The 21225-nt window shown below is 43.5% G+C and overlaps 1 protein-coding gene across 15 annotated transcripts in view; it reads left to right on the top strand.

Annotated features, from left to right (window-relative positions):
- Window positions 1-20960, top strand: part of foxp1b (forkhead box P1b) — a 155970-nt gene extending 135010 nt beyond the window's left edge. For 12 of the 15 annotated variants that reach the window (XM_085273056.1, XM_085273055.1, XM_085273064.1 and 9 more), the window contains 10 exons: window positions 4124-4231; window positions 8549-8636; window positions 9917-10000; window positions 13982-14186; window positions 14348-14424; window positions 15048-15149; window positions 16301-16422; window positions 17304-17373; window positions 17573-17739; window positions 20371-20958. In XM_085273056.1, the coding sequence (XP_085129182.1) occupies window positions 4124-4231; window positions 8549-8636; window positions 9917-10000; window positions 13982-14186; window positions 14348-14424; window positions 15048-15149; window positions 16301-16422; window positions 17304-17373; window positions 17573-17739; window positions 20371-20515 (1168 nt within the window). In that variant the 3' untranslated portion in view covers window positions 20516-20958. Of the gene's footprint in view, window positions 1-4123; window positions 4232-8548; window positions 8637-9916; window positions 10001-13981; window positions 14187-14347; window positions 14425-15047; window positions 15150-16300; window positions 16423-16748; window positions 16919-17303; window positions 17374-17572; window positions 17740-20370 lie in introns of all 15 variants that reach the window. The other 3 variants (XM_085273067.1, XM_085273068.1, XM_085273069.1) reach the window with 2 other exon arrangements.
- The last annotated feature ends 265 nt before the right edge of the window (window positions 20961-21225 follow it).

Here is a 21225-nt window from a genome sequence, read left to right on the forward strand (position 1 = left end):
GCACAGTAAACTAAGCAGGTCTTCAGAGGTGAAGAGGGGCTGCTTATGGGGAGGGATGTGGAGGATGGGTTACAGAGAGGATCTGAGTGACACCAAGGGAGTATATCATGATGTGCTGATAGAGAACAGTTATGTCTTTTCAAGTAGAGCTTTTGGTTCTATATAGATTAATGGCATACTACCTGCACAGACTCATCCTCTTTAGTGTCTTTCAAAGTTATCTCCTGCCGCGGTGCAGGGGAAAAAAAGCGGGCATAAATTGTTCCTGCAGTTGACAGTATTCACAGGCTTCCAGTGCTCCATCCAGCGTCTGGCTGAGTGTCTGGTTTCTGTGTAGTTAAAGACAAATCACAGGGGAGGCTATCGACTCGTTGCTCACTCCACCGCGTATTGTCGCAAGTGGAGCAAACAAGGTGAGCGTCGATGGCAGAAAAAGGCAAGAACCAGCTTCAGCTGAGGGCTCCATGAAACATCGGGGAAGACATAACGCAAGAGCTGGCAGCTCCTCTGCCTCGCGCTGACTGTCAGAGATTAAAGAAGTTGTCAGCAGCAGTTTAACACAAGCTTAAGTGAAGAAGGCAGCCTCGGTCTGAATATTCTCACCGTATCTTAGATCTGTCAGAAAACCAGGCAGGTGATTTTCATCCACCCCATCTGTTGGAGAAAGTGGATTTTAACTGCACAATTACTAAAAAAGATGACTGATAGCAAGCGAACACAAAACATTCCTTATTAAATGCTGAATGATGCTAATTTAGATTCACACAACCAATAATCCTTTCTTGTGTTAATTTTAAATCGCACAACTATCAAGAGCGTTATGCCTCTCTTTTGATGATGCAGCCTCAATTCTAATCAGACTCCATGGGAAGAAAAATGAAATATTATTAAGTATGATTATTCTAAGCAAGGCTCTGAGAAAACGTCTGTGTTATAATCCAGGGATTTGAATAATCAGGTTGAAGATAATGGGCTGGGCCGGCCCGGGCGTAAATAGAGAGCATCCACTCATCCTCCCGGTGCTGAACTTAATGAACTTTTAATTGATGCGGTTTTGCAAGTCCTTTTGTCATGCAACAGAAACAAGCCTCTCTGCTGATGGGCCTGTTTTCCCGACTGGCTTCAGATTGGTTTACAGCAGGCCCTAAGTACCATGTAGTTAGTTTCATGTGTCATATAAAATCTGCCTAGGCACAACGACGCCTGCAACTAAAACCTTAAGTGCATCCACAGGAATCACTCACCGGCTTTGCACTTCCGTCTTAAGGAAGGAGGAGAAATTCAATCACTGCTGGCTTGACACACCGAAGATGAGGCACGTGTTCCTGCTTTTAGTTGTTTGAAAGAACACTCTGGCAAGGCAGGCTGGGATTTTTGTTTGTCTGAATAACATCCCTGATATGACCAGATCCTGAGTCACTCAATCTGTCAGCCCGTGTTGTTTCCCAGCCCACGAACTGTTATGCACAGATAGAGATATACCCCTGTGAGTCAGGTCATCTTTATTCAATGATTTGCTTATTCAAATCAAATGTGCATGATCTGTATCTGACACAAATTCCCAACACATTGCTGCATCAGCTTTATAAAGTGGGAGGGGGTTGGGAGCATCCTCACAAAGTACTTGGCCCACTTTACTTCCCAACAACCATCAGTAACCACAGCTCTGGGACTGTAACACAGCAATCTGTTAAGGAGATAAATAATCAGATTTGGCACAGCACTCCCATCTCTCTCTTGCCTTTCATTTGTCTTACATCAGAAGAAACTGATAATTAAATCATTTAGGTTAAAGCATGCAGTGGCACCGAGAAGACAGAAGGAAAGGATCCTGGAAAGTGAAAAGAGGGGAGGAGGGTAGCGGGTGTGAATCGGGGATGGACACAAGGCGATAGGCTAAAGTCGGCGCTAGTGCCGAGGATGGATGTAGTGATTGGCTTCAGACGCTGCCATCTAGCATGGTGGATATCAATCTTCCCACGTTTGCTGAGGTATTGAGTCCACCAGGACAGAATCTCAACCGTGGATCTCCACTTGTTTATGGCCCAAAGCATCTCATCAAAATAAGTGAGCTGGAAAACAACTGGCTAGCAGCTGTCAAAACCACCTTTCTGTGCACTTGTGCCTGTCTGTCTACACATAAACAGAGTGCAACACCTGGAAGGTTAACGCACTGTCTGGCCGGGTCTGTAGGCACTTTAATGTTCCTTCTCCTCTAAAGAAGCTGATGACATGGTTTTCCTCATCGCTCTTAAGAGATCATTAGAGTGTTCTTCCCCCCCCCCCGGCTGGCTGACAATAATAACATCCTGACAAACCTGTCGTGGGTGCGAGTCAAATTTAACGCAACATGGGAAGCTGCATTTCCCCCCCCTCCTCTGAATATGTTCTCAAATGGGAGAAAACCCCATGAATACTGCACTCTTCTCCTATTACACTAATGTAGCTCATTTGGTGTAAATTCTGTCATTTACTAGTGTTTAGCCATCCACCGTTTAAAAGGGCTCTTCTGCCGCCAGCCCCTCATAGCGCTTTGTGCTCACTGATTCCCAGTGCACTCCTATTTCAATATCTTGTTAATACAGAATTAACCAACAAGCCTCCTGCAAAGAATTAAAAAAGGATCCCTTTAAATTAAAAGCCAGTGTTACCTTCACCAGTCCGCACATTTCCTTGTTAAAAACTCATTATAATAGGTCTTCCGTCATCTATTTATTAGCTGTATCAAAACATAGGTCTTAATGTGAATGCATAATTCATAATTGAATAAAAAAAATTCAGACTTTTGAAAGAGGGAGGAGGAAAAAAAGCTGCTAACCACATTCATGAATGCTTGACTGCTCCCTAATTGCAATGCAATTATCACATGTTATGAACAATGTGAACTCTTAAGCAAGTAATTATAACACAAGGAAACCTGCGACGACCTTTAAAATTTCCTACTCGAGGTACAGTTTTACTAACATTGATACAAATGAGATTTTAATCCGAACATCAGATTTTTTTTAATCCTGCAAAATTGGCACGCCGCGCTTTGATTTCTTTTCACTCGTTCGTTTTATGTACATTTTGAAATCAGCGCTGATCGATCGTTGCCAAGAAATGCAAAACATTATTAATGTCAGTGCATTTATTTTTCCATTCCTGTCCCTAAAAGAACCCTGTAAAGTTGAAGAGTTAGACATTATTATCTCTGATGGAAATTGTGTACGTGAATGGAGTTACTCCCGTGTGACAGCACAACAGTCTAGTGCAGTGACTCTCCTGATCCATCTTGTTGTCTTAGAGAGCGAGGCTCACACTAGAGGAGGAGAAGCAGCAGCATTGTGCTCATGAGCCGCCAGAAGCACAGGTGGTAGCGATATAGGCCAGTCCCCCAGGCTCTTGTAGCTGAAAGTTGTGTGTCTTGTATAGTGCCTGTGTCCATATGGCTGCCTGTCTTGCTCTCTTAGCAGACACTGCCTCCATACAGACCGCTTTCTCTTAGCGCTGACTGTGGTTAGCTGTGCTTCCGTGCCTCTCACCATATGGAAGATGTTTCAGAGTTTGTTTTTCAGGGATGTTCCTGCTATTTAGACTGATTGTACCATGCCATACGCTCCCCATAGATGCGTGCTTGTCAGCCCCTGGTGACACAGATTGGTCAGTAGATAAATTGATACCAGGCGGGGTTGTTTACAATACGTGCATGGTGTGAAAGTAGGGGTTTTAATATCATGGTACAGGCTCCTCCAGGTGGGCTCTATGACATGATGCAGCAGGCGGCACAGGAAAAACAGCAACTCAGGGAGCCCCCTAGCAGTCTAGATCAAAGTGAACCACAGCATGGCTCTGTGAAACTGAATAAATACACACTGATTTGATTGTGATTTCACAACAAGAGTCCCTTCCTTTAAGAGCAGAGCAAGCCAGATCACACAGGTACAGTGATTCCACAAAGCCCAAGGGTCACAGATTAAGTAGAAGTCAACGTTTTCATGCGGAAACAAGATACAGTACAAACAAGAAAGCAGTAACCGGACTTCGTCTGAAATGGAGAAAACGGGTTCTTTGGCCTGTCGTTAAGTTACGTGACTGCAGGACTGTCTTTACTAAAAACGTTTTCTCTGAATCTCTTTCCCAGATCCACACTAGAAGAGCCTTCCCCCCACAGTCACCCTCTGTACGGCCATGGCGTTTGCAAGTGGCCCGGTTGCGAGGCAGTGTTTGATGATTTCCAGTCATTCCTCAAGTAAGTAAAAGTCATAGTCGGAGGTGCTTTTCTATCACAGTTTGTTTGTCCTCTTGTTGGGTCGATTACACTTTTCTTTTCCTGACCCCCAGCGACTCAAAAGCACTGCAGGTGCAGCTGGTTGTTATTCTCGAGTCTGGGTTGGGCCTCTCTTGACAAGGGTACCGTGGGGTCTCCTTCTGGGAACGGCATGGGCCTCTAATTCCTGTGATAAGCGCAGTTCCCATGGTGACAGGGGCCATTTTTCCCAAACAAACAACGGGAGGATGTTTATCTGTGGCAGCTCACACTTTGGGCGCTCTGCATGTTTGCCCTTGTCACCGGACAGGAGAATTGGTGTATATGTCTTAGACTGCCTTGCTCAGCTTTTTCTGTCCTTCTCCTAGGAGTCTGTTTGTTTTCTCTCCTGCCTCCTGTTTTACTTCTGTGGCTTTTTGGTTTACATTGTTGTTTAGTTCAACAAAGCCCAAGTCTCACCTCCGTGTTAAATTTAACCATGTGTAGAGTAATTAAAGAGCCCCAGCTAAGTGTTTAGCATTTTTCTAATGTGCGCTCTATGACAGGTTTGACTCTGTCCAGCCTGACACGGGAATTGTTTTGCTCCCCGATGCCCGATTTGAGTCAGACCCCTGGTTTACTAATCAACGCTGTGTGCAGTGCGCTCTAGGTAATCCAACACATAACAGTGCCATGGTTACAGAGGGGATGAAAACATCTGCGTTGTGGCAGCAGATCAATGGCTCACTGTCACCCCGGATTAGTCGCACTTTAAACAAGATATGACACAATTCCATTATCCTAAAACAAGCACTCAGCGAACACACACTTTCCCGAGAGATGCAGGAGAGAAAGGTGCTGCGTAGGACCGCCTCGCAGGTCTGCTGAAAGTTTTGACTCTCTTTGTCAACATTTTGAATCCTCTTTTGATTGTTTACGTGAATCCGCTTTGAGCTAGCGTGCGTTTGAAAGGCTCATCGCGCCACATTGTATGTTACAGTTTCTGTGTGTCTAAAAAGAGGCAGTTATGTAGTTTTAGTTCAATTTAGAAAAACATCCTGGGACAGGCAATTATTAAACCAAGTATTACACACACACTTTCACACACTTTCACACATGCACTTGCATATTTCAGCTTTGGGAGTGCCCGCTTAAATCCATCACTATTTATTGTATTCTGACATTGCCTCACCCTTTGTTTATAGAACAGAGGAGAATTAAATTCAGTGCGCCCGGTAGAGCTCTGCCTTAAAAAGTCTCTAAGTGCACTCAGCTATGTTTTTACAAGTGTTTTTATCATGGCAACATCTTGTTTACTTTAGTTGCCTGCTCAAACTGCTTGGAACACGTTAAAAAAACATTTGGGGAGAGTCTCCACAAAGCTGCCTTTGTTTAACAGCAGGCAAGAGTGTGAGCAGCTCACCAAGGTGTTAACTCTCAAACCCTTAAGCACTTCCACATGAAACCCAGCAACTGATACTGCAGGCCTCCGAGAGGAATCAAAAATAAAAACAAAGAATACTTCGGGCATTAGAGAAGAAGGAGTCATCTCTGTAGGTTGAAAATATATGTGAGGAGAGATGTGTGTCTGTCTGCGAGTGTGCAGTCAGCAGAACACAGTGTACTGTGCACCAGAGAGAAAGAAAGGTGAGGAGGACTCTAACGTCCACCAGATTTCAGCTCCACATGCCAACAGTAACAACTAACACGGGACTGAAATGTTGTTTTAAACTCTGTGTATTTATTTTATCTTTTAAAGAAAACATTACATACCTACACGCACTATCTCGATAAATACAAAACACCCAAATCCCTGTTCCTGTTTTCGAGATCAGCACGCAGAAGGGTGGGGTTGGGGTTTAAGCAGAGCCTGATGTTTTTACAAGGGTCAGGACCCTTCTTTTCAGTGTCCAGTCAGAGGTCAGAGCCAGCGAAACACTCCAGTGCCCTCTAGTGCTGCACTGTCTGTCTGCTCAGACCTCAAAATCTCCTGCACGTCGCCACGATGTAGTGACTGCTTTATAAGTTATGTGGCCTTGCAGCTCTGCAAACATCCATCCATCCATCCATTCGCTTCCGCTTCTCCTTTTCAGGGTCGCGGGGGCTCTGCAAACATATGAAACATATAATATAGAGTAAAATACCTTCTCTAAATAAAAAGTAGTAAAGCTATTATTTTTTTAAAAATCAAAAAATCTAAGCTTTTTAAATGTAATTGTTACTGTACAGATGTGTGCTTGTAAATTAAATTCCACCCAGCGGTGGAGAAGATAAACCTTCCTCAGCTGCGGCTCCAGTCTATATAATTAGAAACTGTAACCGAAAAATAAATAAATAAAAAATAAAATCAGGGAAACTAACTGATATATAAAACCGACTGTGGGAATATCCATTTAACTTGTTTTATTGTGGCAATTTACATTAGTCTCTGTCATCCTGCCAGAGAGCTTTTTAAAAGCGGCTTCATTTGAAGTCCAGAAAGTGACACATGCCAACGTTCATAGTCTCTCTCGATGTCAATTCCCCCGTATCCCCTGCTCCCGTGTCCAGACACTCCTCTCAAGGCTGCATTAGGGCCATTTGAATATTTCATTTCCTATTAATTATGCACTGTGACTCTCCATGTCATTAGAAGAAATAAAGTGGAATGTAACAAAGGATGAAAAGAAGCAGGGCACATGTCTCCTATGAACACAGAAATTCCAAAGCTGCTCACGTAGGCCAGTCTTCATTGAAAATTCAGCCTGTGCCAGTTAAATTGGAGTTGAAACGTCTTTACCTATTATTTTCTCCTTTGAAATTTAGTAAGATGTCCTGAAATGTTTACCAGTTTCATTTTCTGACGTACTTAATTAAATTGGCATTTATTTGACTCAAACAAATGGAAAGCCCAGAGAGGCCTGAATTGTGAAAAAGGGTGTTATTGCCCACCCTTTTTTAAAAATATGGCTTTTTAATTTCTTTTTCTTTTTTTCTTTTTTTGCCACAATAATTAACTTCAAGTGCTAAATGTATATATCGGAGTCATTCTTCAAAAATAAATCATCAGAACACAATAGGAAGATGTGAGTGTGGTGGAAGGAGCCTGGGTTGCCTGGGAAGATATAAATCATTCACCTCAAGGTTGAAAACACCACGGCAGAACAGAAGCAGGGCCCTATCAATTTTACCTTCCTTTTACATGTCTGTTTTGTGAGTGTAAATGTGCTGTTTTATGCACAAATGTGTTGTCTATACACGAAGCAGGGGCATCACTGCAATTTACCGGGCTGTCGTACCGTGCTGTGCCGTCACAGGTTGATTCTGGCTATTTTTGATTTGCAGTAAATGACAGAAAAAGTGCATATGAAAAGGCAGGCGCACCTTTCTCCCATCTGCCGGCGCCACTTTGTGCACACGCAGACACGCCTGGTGACAGTGACCTACATGGTCACTGAAAATGTGATATAATTTATGATATATATAATATATTGGATCCATTAGCGAGCATAATGAAGTAGTGAAATGAAAGGGTATTTGTGAAATCAGTTCAAACATCCTGCTTGGATTATGATTAAATGATTAATGAAATGCCCCTGCATAAGCATTTTCAAACAGTAATTCATGCGGCAGCTGATAAAATTCCTCCAATCATATTTCCTTCACTCATGAACCTTATCTCCACCATTTTATATAAATCACGGAAAAAACCCTGTCTGCTACCCGGCGAGCTACTTATTTAGATTAGTTATAAACGTACAGGAAAAGAGAACATCTTCCCCTGTATAAAATAATCACGCATAATTATATCCATAATTCAACTTTGTGACAGATCCCATCTCCTTGTCCTGTCCTCTGCATTTGGTCTGGCTCTGTTTTTTTCTTCTTCTTTCTTTTTTTGAATTCTGTTAATTTTAATGGTATAATTAACAGTCAAAACACCAAAAAGGACAAAATCATCCAGGCAAGGGAAAGCTGCAGTGAGAAGAAATGGCATTAGGGCACTGGTGCATAATTTAGCAAAGGAATCCAACCTGAAATTCTTCAATCATCCCTCTTATCTGTAAGCTGTAGTTAGAGGAGACATGACCGTCATGAAATATTGAGAGTCATTCTTCTATGTTAAAAGAACTATTTCTTTTTGTTCTGCAGGTGGAATCATTACAGTACGCAGTTAGTTTTATGAGTAATTTTTTTTAATGTTATCACATGGTCTATATACATTGTGCTTTGCCCAGTGATCAGATTGCAGTATTAAACCACGCACTGCAGGACTGTGAATCTGACTTTACCTTCTTTCTGGTGTCTGTGTTTTCATTTTTTGTTCTTTCTGTTTTGCAGACATCTTAACAATGAGCACGCCCTGGATGACAGGAGCACAGCCCAGTGTCGGGTGCAAATGCAGGTCGTACAACAGCTGGAGCTGCAGGTATTGTCCCACTGAATGTTTTGAACCAAATATTTATGTGTCTTCTTCTGCTGACACTTCCTCAGTGTCTGTCCAAACGCCTCCCTGTCTGACTGATATCAGCCATGGGGTCACTCATAGAGGGATGGGGGTGGTGGTGGTAGTGGTGCAGCAGATTAAATAATTTTGTACATTTGCTACTAACCAGTCATTAAAAATGTGTTATGTATGCATGACAGCCAGGAAAAGATATATGGAGGGCCCCGGGCTAAGTAGAGAAGATAATTACATTTTGAATTTTACTGGGTTTTAAAGTTATTTATGACTTTTAACTGTTTGGCACCAACAATAAAACATAGCATAATGTGGATAGGCGCTCAGTGTTGAGTGGAACAGAAAGGTTATTGAAGCTCAGTGCAGAAAACTGTTGATACAGTAATCAGTATCTTTAATACCGCGTCGCTCATGAACGGGCTTTAATGTTCTTTAAAAAATATGCATGCGCATTAAGACTGTGCTCAGGGAAAAAGACGCAGTTTACAGTCATTGTATTGAGGGGGCTTGGAGTGTCCAATGAGCCGTGTGTGTGTGTGTGTGTGTGTGTGTGTGTGTGTGTAACAGTGTTTGACTAAATGGTGACCACTGAACTAATGTATAATAAAGATATTTATTAGTGTTTCAGGAAAAAAATAACTATGTTTTGTACAAGTTTTTCTGCTGTAGCAAATACAAAGATATTCATGCTGTTTGCAGCTTTGGGTCACGTATTAGTCAAATATAATACCACCAAAATGACTAACGACAAACAGTTGTTGTTTATTTTAAATTGCAAAAGGCTAACTTCAACAACCAACAGTGCGATGTTAGTTGCACCATGCCAATGTCCTGTTATTTCCGCTCAGCTGGTGTATTATCCAGAGATGGAGTGAAGGTTTATCAGACACAGACTTCCTCTGCATGCAGCCTGTCACCATAATTTAGGCTGGCAGCTAAGACAGTGCAGAGTTTCAGACAGGTAGAAAGGCCCTGAGCTTGTTATTGGCGATGATTCGCAGTGGATTTTAACCTTGACTTGGAGAGTGTAGTTAGACTGTATGATGTGCAGGCTTGTTGACAGCTTCCAAAAACAAAAAACAAAAAAATAAATAATTAAATAATGGTCTGAAGAAGAATAAGGGTGTTCACGCTCTAAAAGATGCCTTCACTATACAGGGATGTATATAATTAAAACATGGGCAAATATAGATTTTTATTGTGTATGTTCATTAAAACTTCACCGCTCTCCTTTCTTCTCATTACAGCTAGCAAAAGACAAAGAGCGTCTGCAGGCTATGATGACGCACCTTCATGTCAAGTCCACGGAGCCCAAAGCCACCCCACAGCCGGTGAGCAGCAACCCCGTCATACATATCTCTCTTGTCCCCCGCTATCCTTTTGTTTGTCTTAATTGGCACACATGTATTCATTAATCCTTTCCTCCATCTTATTTATCTGCTAAATAAAAACAGCTGTTCTCTTGAGGCAGGCAGTAAATATAGTTTGGAGCACATCTGCTGACATCCAGGATTCAATTTGGTGTCTGTGATGAACTGGATGCACACTCTGTAATGGCCCCTTTTCTCAGCTTCAAAGAACAAGTGGCTGCTTGGGTACAGAGAGAAGATGAGAAAGCAGAGAAAAATAGAAAAAAATAATACATATTATATTTAATCAACTGAATGTGATGTGGCATGTATTCTTAGTGCTTTAACAGCAAAATTAGTGTTTTTTTGACAGAGGATATAAATGTTATGAGAATCATAGAGTCACGCCAATGTGTGTTTGAAGAAAAAACAAGAATAAGATAGCATGAACAAATATAAAGATAATAATAATTTATTGATTTTCAATAAACTGGAAGCTAGCTGATGTCACCTCAAAGTAAATGTGTTAGTAGCAACTTTTATTTTAACCTCCTAACTAATTCTTCCCTGACTGTATTCACATAAATTAGCCTTAAAATAATGATACTAATTACTAATCTCTAATCTGTCCATGAGATCAAAAAGAATCAAATCACTAGCATCTCTTATTTATCAGGAAGCTTTAGATTCAACTTTAATTTTATTTTAAAAGACCTTGAAAGTTACTTCCACATTTGACCCTGTTTAATTTTATTTGACTTAAAGCTAATTTTAAAATATTTATATTTCTATGAAAAAGATACAACAGAAATGATTTCATTCCATTTATTAAAAAATTTGTAAGGGGGAAAAATGAAAATGTGAGTAAATGCAATTGCAGATCATTATTTTTATCTCCTTGGCACATTCCCAACATTTTACCTTCTGTATCACTCTCAATGTGTTTTATGCCGTAAAGCCTTGTGCTTAATCCCTATCCTATAGGGGCAAAGGCTTAACATATGGCATTTAAGTGTCTCTATTTTGTCATGCTTAAGAGGGGGGCTCAGCAACATATTTCAGTCTGTATGACAGTTAATTCAGAGAGCCCAATGAGCAAAGATCATTTTACTGCAGGGCGTGAGTGTGAAATCATGCACACACGAGCACACAGATGCACAATATACATGCAGGAGTGCCGTCCCTCGGCAGCCTCACAGCTTGGATCATTTATTTACAGTCAGCGAGGTAGCTATTGACATCCAGAGGCAGCGTGTGCGCTCTACAAAGCGCAGCCCGTCAACATAAAGCGCGCAGAGATGTTGAATGACAATAAGCTGTCTGTAAAGCTGCGCCTGTGTCACGCGCTCTGATTGTGTAGATTAGAGTGGAAAACGAGGCCTCTGACATGGGGACATTTGTATATGAAAAGTGGTAGGGTCTGCAGATAGCATCTCGAGTTTGCTACCTCTCCTCTCTCCCCGGGGCCCAGCAGAATGGCTGTGTCAGAGCTCAGCGTTAACACTCTCGAGGGGGCGAGCTGGGTTTTTATTCAAATAAATAGACTCCCAGCTCCAATGCCACTTCGCCCGCTGTGAGCTGCTGTGAAAAGCTTGGATAAATATACGTGACTTTAGCTGGGCAAGTGGCGGACTTACACAGGTCAGGGCCAAAGGTTCCACCGAGGTTTTAAGTGTAGATTGCAGCATCAGATGCATCCACAGAGAAGACGCAGAATGAAAGCATTCTTAGAGCTGAGTGGAAGCAGAGCTTCTCTGAAGAAACAACGGTATCTGCTTCCAGTAATTGCTAGTTTTGCTTTTCTGCTGCTCTGGACTGTTGAATATAAAAATGGCATGTGTAAGTAGCCTACTGTCACAGCAAAGTAGCTCAGATAAACTCGCTGGTTTACATTTAGTTATAATTAAAGACAAACAAACTGATGCTGTGCATTCGCAGCGACAAATGAATGGGATTCATTTTATTCTTGTGAGGTGGACGAGGGTGGGGGTAAGATCAAAACAAAATGTGCCACATTAGCAATGCGTGTGTCTGCCTGTGTGTGTGTTTGTATTTGCCTCTGCATGTGTGGGTGGGTGTCTGCACACGGTGTCACTAAGCATTCTTGTCAGAAATCTGACCTTTTACGCCATACATAATTAAGGAGGGACTTTTTGTTTATTTTCTTTAGCAGCTTGCCGAGTCAAAGCCAGTATAATTAGATCACCAATTACCATTTAATTAATTTCAGTCTGAAGTCTCATTTTGTCTAGGCACTGGAGTGAGCCCAAATGGTGAGGCAAACAAAGGCAAGGCTATTACCAGCCTGTCTGGCCTATTGTTGAAGCCTCTCTGTGTTTATGGCCAGGGAATATGGATGAAACATGAAACAAAGCCTGCTAATCCACAGGAAGAGAAGTCAACACCGCAGCCCCGTTCTATTGATAGCATTGTGTCAGAAACACGCAAACCCAAGTGTAATTTATTTTGTTCATGATTTAGAATAACACGTCTTCAGCTTCTGTTGGTGAGGATGTAGTCCACATTCATGCATCCATCCAGAAATCCAAATTATTTGGGCAGACTCTGCCAAAAAGGCAGAGTTCAGCCTTGCAAACATAAATACACATTGTGAGGATGTGGGCACAAGTCTGTTAAAATAGGAGATTTGCACTACACAAATGTCACTGGTTTTGTTTGGAGCAGTTTGCAACTTAATAATGAGAGGGGTGTGTGTGTGTGTGTGTGTAAAACAAGTTGTAATTTAAAATGAAATCAAAGGAACAGTGCCGAGTTCTGGGGATAGAGAGTTAAAAATGTGATTGGTAATTGGGCAGCTGAACAGAATTTACGCGTTTGCATAGAGTCAGATGTTAGAAACCATCATCACCTTGTCAACATTACGAGCAGAAATCACACATTTGATCCCTCGTAATCAACATGTGATGTCACAGATGAGATATTTCCAGCCCCACTGTCCTTTCTCCAGCTCTTTAGCTCTCTTTCTCCATTTTCTCTCTTCATTTTTCTTCTTCTCACAGTCTGAAGTCATGTTTAATTTGGAAAGTGGCCTCCTTCGGCAAATTAGCAATTAGAACAATTTTGCAGGAATATGTATATGTGTCATTAGTTTTCCTGCCAATTAATAGCTGGAGCAGGGGGTCAGGCTAGAATTTTCCACTTGACTGCTGTATGGAGGTTTGGCAGTTGGTTCGGAGCTGCCACAGCTGCTGGAAGCCATGCTATACCTTTGGAGCACTCGCTGTAATTAGTTTACCTTGTAGCCATTATTACTTAAATACCTCCTTCGCCCTAACCCACACATCCCATCCACAGACACAGACCTCAGTGATGAAACCAAGTATTCTCTACAGAAGGCTATGTGTGAAATACCATGTGTCCGTCTTTACCATTGGCCATCATGGCCCTCATAATGGAGGTCAGTCAGATACAGTAGTTAATCATCAGATCACCTCCATAAGCAGCTCCTAATTAGAGTCTTCACAATACAATTTCAGCTTATAATTAGCCCAGATTGGCTTCTTCCTCTGGCTGCCTTATTAGCGGGGCTGCTCAGCAGTAGGTGAGAATCACACTGTCATTTTTCAGAGCTGTACAGGCTGCCCTTCTTCCCTCCACAACTCAAAACTCATGGGTTACCATGCTGGAGACCCTCAGCGGGTAGATGAAGTGGAGGGGGGTGTTTGTCCAAATGGGACAAAAGCTCCAACAAAGGCGATGAAACAGAGAGCTGGGAGAAGGCCTGACATGGCAGCAAGAGAGGGAGGGAGGAGAGGTTTGAAGAGTGGGGGCGGTGCAGGAGCGGGGCTCCAGGGTTGTTTTCCAAACATTTAGCAACCGTTCATGGATCATCTCAGGGCCCAATTACAATTAAAGAGGAGGTATGCATAGTCAATGAGGCGGCTAAGACACGGGGGTAATTAGGAGACTAACTGAGCTCTGTCTGTCTGTCTGTTCTTCTAGCTCAACCTAGTGTCCAACGTCACGTTGTCCAAGTCGGCCCCAGAGGCCTCTCCTCCTCTGAGCCTTCCCCAGACCCCCACCACACCAACAGCACCGCTTACACCCCTCTCCCAGACCCATTCTGTCATCACAGCCACAAACCTCCACAGCATGGGCCCTATGCGACGGCGATATTCAGAAAAGTACAACATGCCCATCTCTCCAGGTACTGCAGAATGCTCACACATAGTACTATATATACATGAAGCTGTCATCTGTTCTGCTAAATAACTGACGTGTTTGTTTTGTTACGTTAGGCTGTAACTTGTGTTATCGACGGCTGATAGGACACGAATGTTGACACTTGTGTTTGCTCTCTGTGTACAGATATCAGTCAGAACAAAGAGTTTTACATGAATACAGACGTAAGACCACCATTCACGTATGCCTCACTAATAAGACAGGTAAGGAACTCTCACTGATTTCTTCTTTGTGATTTAGTGAATAAAAACTTTCAACTCCTCCGTCCGGCTGAAACTTTTGTCTACACACTCAGCAGTTAAGAAAAAAATGTTCATGTTTTGCTACATGTGAACACAATTTAGACAGAAGAATAGATAAATCATCTCGAAACGACTGCAAGAATGCATTCAGGATTCAAAACACAGCCGCACATGACAAAAATGTTTGATTAAGCATTTCAGTGACTGTAATTATTACCAAATTCATTTCACACAACAGTGGGGATGAACCTGTTTTAAGATGGCCAGTTAATTATCGCTCGACTGCAGTAATCTGGGATCTCAGGAATTAATCTGAGCGGTCCATAATTGCTGCCCTGTAATCTGCCTGAGAAATGTTTTCACTTGCCCTTCATTTACACCCGCAAAAGAAAATATATTCAAATCTGCCGTTTCGAATAAAAAGTGCATTACACTTCTAGGAACACTTTACATAGACGGGTTCTCGTTTGGTTTTTTTATGGGGGTTTCTTCAGGAGAACGCACACAAACCTGCATGCCTTTTGTGAATTATTAAATGTATTGTGAAGGGAGCAAAGCTGAAAATGTTTGTTTCTGTCATCCAGGCAATCCTCGAATCTCCAGAAAAGCAGCTAACACTAAACGAAATCTACAACTGGTTCACACGAATGTTTGCATATTTTAGGCGCAACGCAGCAACGTGGAAGGTAATTTTTTTTCTTTCTTTAATTCCTCCTAATGTCTTTAAACCAACACGGGAGAATAAAGAGTCATTGTGTAGATGTTAGGTGGACTTAAATGATAGTCGTGCATAATAAAATGTAAAAACAAAACTTAATCCAAATACATAACAATAGCCTACTTATTCGATTCAAATGAACCACCCTTTAAACAAACATGTGAACCAGACAGAGCAGGCCAGGGGAGGAATATATGCATTTGTGTAAAAAAATAAAAAAAAAATTTTTCAAAACAGTCACCCTGTAATGTGTGTGGATATTCTGATGGTGGGTGGCATTAGTTTAACATAGCAGTGCTCTGCCAATGACTCCTGGCTGAGCCCCTCACACTCACTTCAGAAGGGAACACTCTGTTTTCCACCAGGCCGCAAGCACACGTTCACACAGACACACACAAAACAACAGAACAGTAATGACTGGAGACAGAGAACGTGAGATTTGAATGAGAAAGGCAGTGATGAAGCAATGAAAGCCTTTTCTGAGCCACAGAGCAGCTCACACACACACCACCATGCTGCTGCACTCCCGTCCCCCATCACCTTCCACACATACTGACAGCCTTTCCATAGGGGCACATTGGTGTTATAAACACTGGATTCCTCTCCGCACACACATTTAGAACATACACATGCACTCAGCATAGCTCCTGTAAAAAGGTCGACTTTCTGAATAATTTGGACTGAACCCTCGATTTATGTTCGAAAAGCCCTTTTTTTTCTTTCTCACTTTGTAATGGGAAATGCCGACGCAGAATGAGCCTAACGTTTTCTCATCAGTAACAAAGTAGTGATTAAAATGTTCAGTTTCTATATTTTGTTGGTGTAATTTGTTCTGATTGATCAGAAGAGGCAGCTTTAAAAAGATAAGGGAAAAAAGGGGATGTCTTAAGAGTATCGCCATGGAAATGAGTAAATATTTATGTGCTGTTTAAGTCATTTGAAACTTCAGACCATTTACTGCCCGTAACCCTCTGCTTTATTTATTGGTTTCATTCAAGTTTCATCCAGAGCCTGTCACAATATTTCTACTATGAAATGAATTTTTTCTTCCCATGCAGCCATGTTTACTGTACTGATAGAAACCCTTTTTTTCTCTCTTTGTTTTTACATCAACTGCAGAATGCAGTCCGGCATAATCTTAGTCTTCACAAGTGTTTTGTGCGGGTAGAAAACGTAAAAGGGGCTGTGTGGACAGTGGACGAAATAGAGTTCCAAAAGAGACGGCCTCAAAAGATCAGTGGGTAGGTTTGGCCCTGTTGAGCCCTGCCTAGCGTCTGTCTCAGCGCTGACTGATGGGAAGAGTCTGCTGCTGCTGCTGCTGCTCCATCTCCATTGTCTGTGTGCCATACCATCCAAAGTCCCTGCTTGCTTTGGCGTGCCTCCCCTTCATGCTTTTAGAAGCCTTTTGGTGATGCCTCATAACCCACAATGGCTTATTTTCATTTTGATCCTCACCCTCTCCCCTCCTCCCTGTGTCTGTGTGTCTGTCCGTCCGCTGTCTTTCCTGTCGATCACTGCATCTGCATCTGGCTGTCGCCTCCCTCCTCCCGCTGGTTTGCTTTCCCAGGGTGCCATTCGCACCAACCTCTCCCTGCATAAGTGCTTTGTGAGAGTAGAGGATGAGTTTGGGTCCTTTTGGACTGTTGATGATGAGGAGTTTAAGCGCGGTCGCCACATACAGCGAGGCCGCCCTCGGAAATACGCCGTTGATGAGAACTTTGACGAGCTGCTCGTACAGTAAGCACTTCCGCCTGCCCTGCAAACTCCAGTGGTCCCCGCCCCACTTGCATGCCTCCATCCCTCCCCCCACCTCCCCTCAGTGTTGCCATCATGCTTTTTGTGTTAAGCTCGTCATCCATCATGCTTCCACAAGATCTGCCTCCATCAATCTGTTCTTCCTTCCCATGACATGCAAAGTGTTAGAGATAGTTGTGTGGTATTGTCAAGTGATTGAACGTCTTAGAACTGTAGCCTTAATATCCACATTACTACAGCAGTAAATTTGTTAAGTTCTTATACAAAGTGCATTGATTTCTTTTTATGAAATAAGATACTGTATCTGAGGAATGCATGCTAGCTGAGACACGAGTCTGTGGTTGTAATTGAATTTTTCTGTTTGCAGAAGTCCAGCCTTAGTGAAGAACATTCAGACCAGCTTGGGCTATGGTCCGACCCTCTCTGCTGCCTTCCAGGTAAAAAAGAAGTGACTTCATCTCAAGCTGCCTCGCTCAGAACTTTGAAAGGCAGGAAGGAATAAGCGTTTCACTGTGTCACATGCACGTAGTCTTTGTCTTTAGGATGATGTACTCGCATAAAAGAGTGATGGGAAACTGAGAAAGTGCTGACAACTGGCTTCCGTTTCACATTTAATGCTTCGGGCTTTGTTTTCAGGCTTCAATGGCAGAAAACAACATACCTCTATACACTACTGCTTCCATTGGAAGTCCCACCCTCAATTCCCTGGCCAACGCCATCCGTGAGGAGATGAATGGAGCAATGGACCATGGAAACAGCAACGGCAGTGACAGCAGCCCGGGACGCTCGCCCCTGCCAGCTATGTGAGTGGCACACGCGCTTTCTATCTTCACCGCAGTCTGTGTAAGAAAAGTGAAGAGAGAGGAAAATTTTTTTGAGCTGCTTATTCCACTGAGACCAAAACTCTTCAAATAGACAAAAAGTAGTGCCAGTGCCCACCCAAAAGGCTCTAAAGTGACCTAATGCATGGCAATAGATCAAACAGAAGGGATTGCCAGAGGTACAATAAATAAAGTGGAGAGGGGGATATTGGGGTGGCGTGTGGGGTCACGGCCAGTGCTGTGGCAGGCCTCCCTGCCGAAAAGGAAACTCCACCTTTTCAAAGCTTCCATCACCAGAGCGGCCGGGAAGAGAAGACCGGAGCCCCTCTGTTATTTTAACAGCGAGTTTATGAACTCTCCTTTATGCGTCCTGCTGTCTGTCTGAGCCCCGCCATCATCGGCCCTTTCACTTTGTTAAAATATTTACAAAATGCCAGCACGCAGAGTGACACAGCTGCTGGCTCCGACAGTGCAACATGAGCCGCAACACATCTAGAAACGCCTCTGAAAGAAAAACAACACAAAAAGCATAATTAGTCTGGAGGACATCATCCAAGATTCTCATGTAGGAAAGTTGTGGTCGGCCTGGAAACCGCAGCTCCCCGTTCACTTGTTGTATGGGAGTGTCTGCTAAGTTGTTTGAAGCCTAAAATAATACAGCACACGCTGCATCGTTTCCAGATGTGGGGGCAGACCACCGATGTGCAGCAGGGGTAGACTCAGGGATGGCCTCCTGAAATGTCTGAGCTTGGGGGAAATTCTACCTAAAAACAAAAAAAAGGTGCAGTAATAAGCTCCTGGCCAAATGGAGGAAAGTGCCATCCTTAATCACTGTGAACATAGCTCTGAGCATGGCTCTGGAACAGGAAAGGCAGAGACAGGATGGGTGTGCTGGCCTAAAGGCAGCCTGCTCTCCCTCTACCCCTCTGCTTCTATCTTTAGGCTGACAAAGCTCACGACTCCTTCTTCGTAATTATGTCTATAAGCTTTGTGCAAGTACAAAACGAGTTAAAACTGTGTTCTTTTGCTTTTAAAGAACTTTATTCTCTTATTAACAAAACACACCTGGCTCTTTACGTCTCTTTACGTCTCTTTATGTCTCTTTATGTCTCTTTATGTCTGTGGATGGAGCATTTAATGCTGCGGTTAATTCAGTCCCTGGTTTTCTATACTGCTCTGACTTACCCTGTCCGAATGCGAGTCCATCACCGCTGTGTAGTAACATGTGCTGTCCACATGTGCCAGGGAGCTGCTGGTTGACAGGACACAGCTTTTTTACCACAGTGAAGAAACCAGAGCACTTCTCTTAAACAGCCAGATGAGAGTCAGGCATCCAGAGAAGGCTAATTATAAGCAAAGTGTGGAATCAGCATGCAGTTCAATGGCATAATAATAACAATTTCATGTCTGCCCCGCAGCCACAGAGTCAGACCTGAGGCAACAGCACTTGTGGAGTTACTTTGATGTGAAAATGATAGAAAAGCTGACTTTACTTTTCCCCCCTTTTTTATAATTTACACCAAAATATGTCAGCTCATTAGCATACGAGTGCTTCCATCACAATAGCTGCAAATCACACAAGACGTCCTGGTGTGAATAAATCAAATGTGGGCCGTGGTGATGAAGAATGTGCCAGTTGTCCCTTGTTGTTGTAGTAAATGAGCCCGGCGCCTCATCCTGACATCGCTCTACCTCCGCTACAGCAGCCTGGCACCGCAGGTTAGAGCGGCAAGTCCCCTGCAGCTGCTCATAATGTTTTTTTTTCCCTCTCTCTCTGCCACAGCCAGGCCTCCTCTCCCCCTGTGCTTTCTTCCTGCTCTGTTTCTGTAATGAGAAATTTGGCAGATCTCATCTCTTTAGTGGCTCTTTTGCCCAGGCTGTGAGCTGGAGGGGCGGGCGCTCATGTTTTTGCCTTGTTTACAAGTGACAGCGTTATTATTCTCATAAGGGCTCTGTTTCTTATCACGGTGTTGTGCCGAGTGCGCCGGTGCCGCTCTCCCCGCACGCCTTTCCTGCCAGCGCTTTTCTTCCCTTATTGACACTTGCTTGAAAATATGCATTAATTCTGGAGTTTAAAGCATGTATGGTGGTGTCTGGTCGCTGTGTTTGCTTGAAGTTGATTAATGATAGAAGCCGGCTCGGGGTCGTCCTCTGGAGACCCGCCTCGCAGGTTGTGCATGTTAACGAGCAGGAAGAGGAACACACAGCGCGCCGCTGATCCTCCGCCACCAGGAGGCTGACAACGGCAGCCTCACTCGCTCCGCAGAGTCCATTCTCTCCTCTGCTCGTCTCACGTTGTTAATCTTCCTCATTTATCAATTCTAAGTGAATACCCTGTTGTCGGTTGCCATGAAAATAAAAAGCCTGCAGCTTTGCCGGGATTGGAATACCTCAAAAGAAAGCTGAAATTATCAACAGTGCCAGTGAGGCTCCCACTCACAGCCTCGCTGAAGCCAGACATTTGTTTTTGTTCCCCTGCCTCTTCCTTTCTAAACAGAATCGGCACAGCTCGTATCACCCTGGGCCCGATTGTGTGAAAGGTTGGAAAAGAATACGGAGGAAAGTTAAGGATAGCGGACTGTAAGTTTTTCTCCTCTTCTCCTTCTCCTCCAGGCATCACATCAGCGTTAAGGAGGAACCACTGGACCCCGAAGACCACGACGGGCCCCTCTCCCTGGTAACGACTGCCAATCACAGTCCGGATTTCGATCACCACAGAGATTACGATGACGAGCAGGGCCACGACGACATGCTGTAAGGCTAGCGCCGCCCACCTCCCTCCCCAGCCTCAGAGGCCGAGGCAGTCCGGGTCATTCGGGAGACAGAAACGCTCTGCAGATAACAAACACTGAACTGCAGTCTCAGCCACTGATGACAGCTCGCAAATGTCTCCAAGTTGACTTTTTTTTAGTGCCATTAAAATACATAGCAAGAACACACATGAGAAAACACAGATGCTGCCCCCACATGAGGGCTCTTTTTTCCCTCTGATTCCTTTCTACTTTTGATTTAAGTAGCGCTTAAAACGTGAAAACAAACTTTGTTTCTACTCATCTGTCGGACAGACTGTATTTTTTTTTTTTTTTTGGTACGGGAGGGGGGGGTGCGACGTGTCCGTGCTATGGGATAACCCTTGCCACGCAGCCAGGACGGACTGCACTCAACGGACTGCAGAAGAGGAGGGGGGAGGTGTTTGTCTCCCTCTCCACCCTCCCCCACGCTCCCCCCCCCCCCCCCCCCCCCCAATTCCCTCTCTCAGACACACATCTGACCAGAAACTGAAAAGAGAGAGAGGGAGAATGACTGACGTTTAATTTACACCGTGTGTATGTGTGTACGTGCGAGAGAGAGCGCGAGTGCGGACTTCTGTTCATTGTCACTGCCTTCAACACTTCTCATTGGTTTAATCCCTTCTACGGCGGGAGGGTTGTTTTTGTGCTTTTGGTTTGTGTTTTTTTGGGGAGGGGA

Source organism: Mchenga conophoros, linkage group LG5, assembly GCF_057382185.1.
Source record: "Mchenga conophoros isolate Kocher_MC1m ecotype Shallow Benthic linkage group LG5, M_conophoros_male_GT1.1, whole genome shotgun sequence".
NCBI classification, from domain to species: domain Eukaryota; kingdom Metazoa; phylum Chordata; class Actinopteri; order Cichliformes; family Cichlidae; genus Mchenga; species Mchenga conophoros.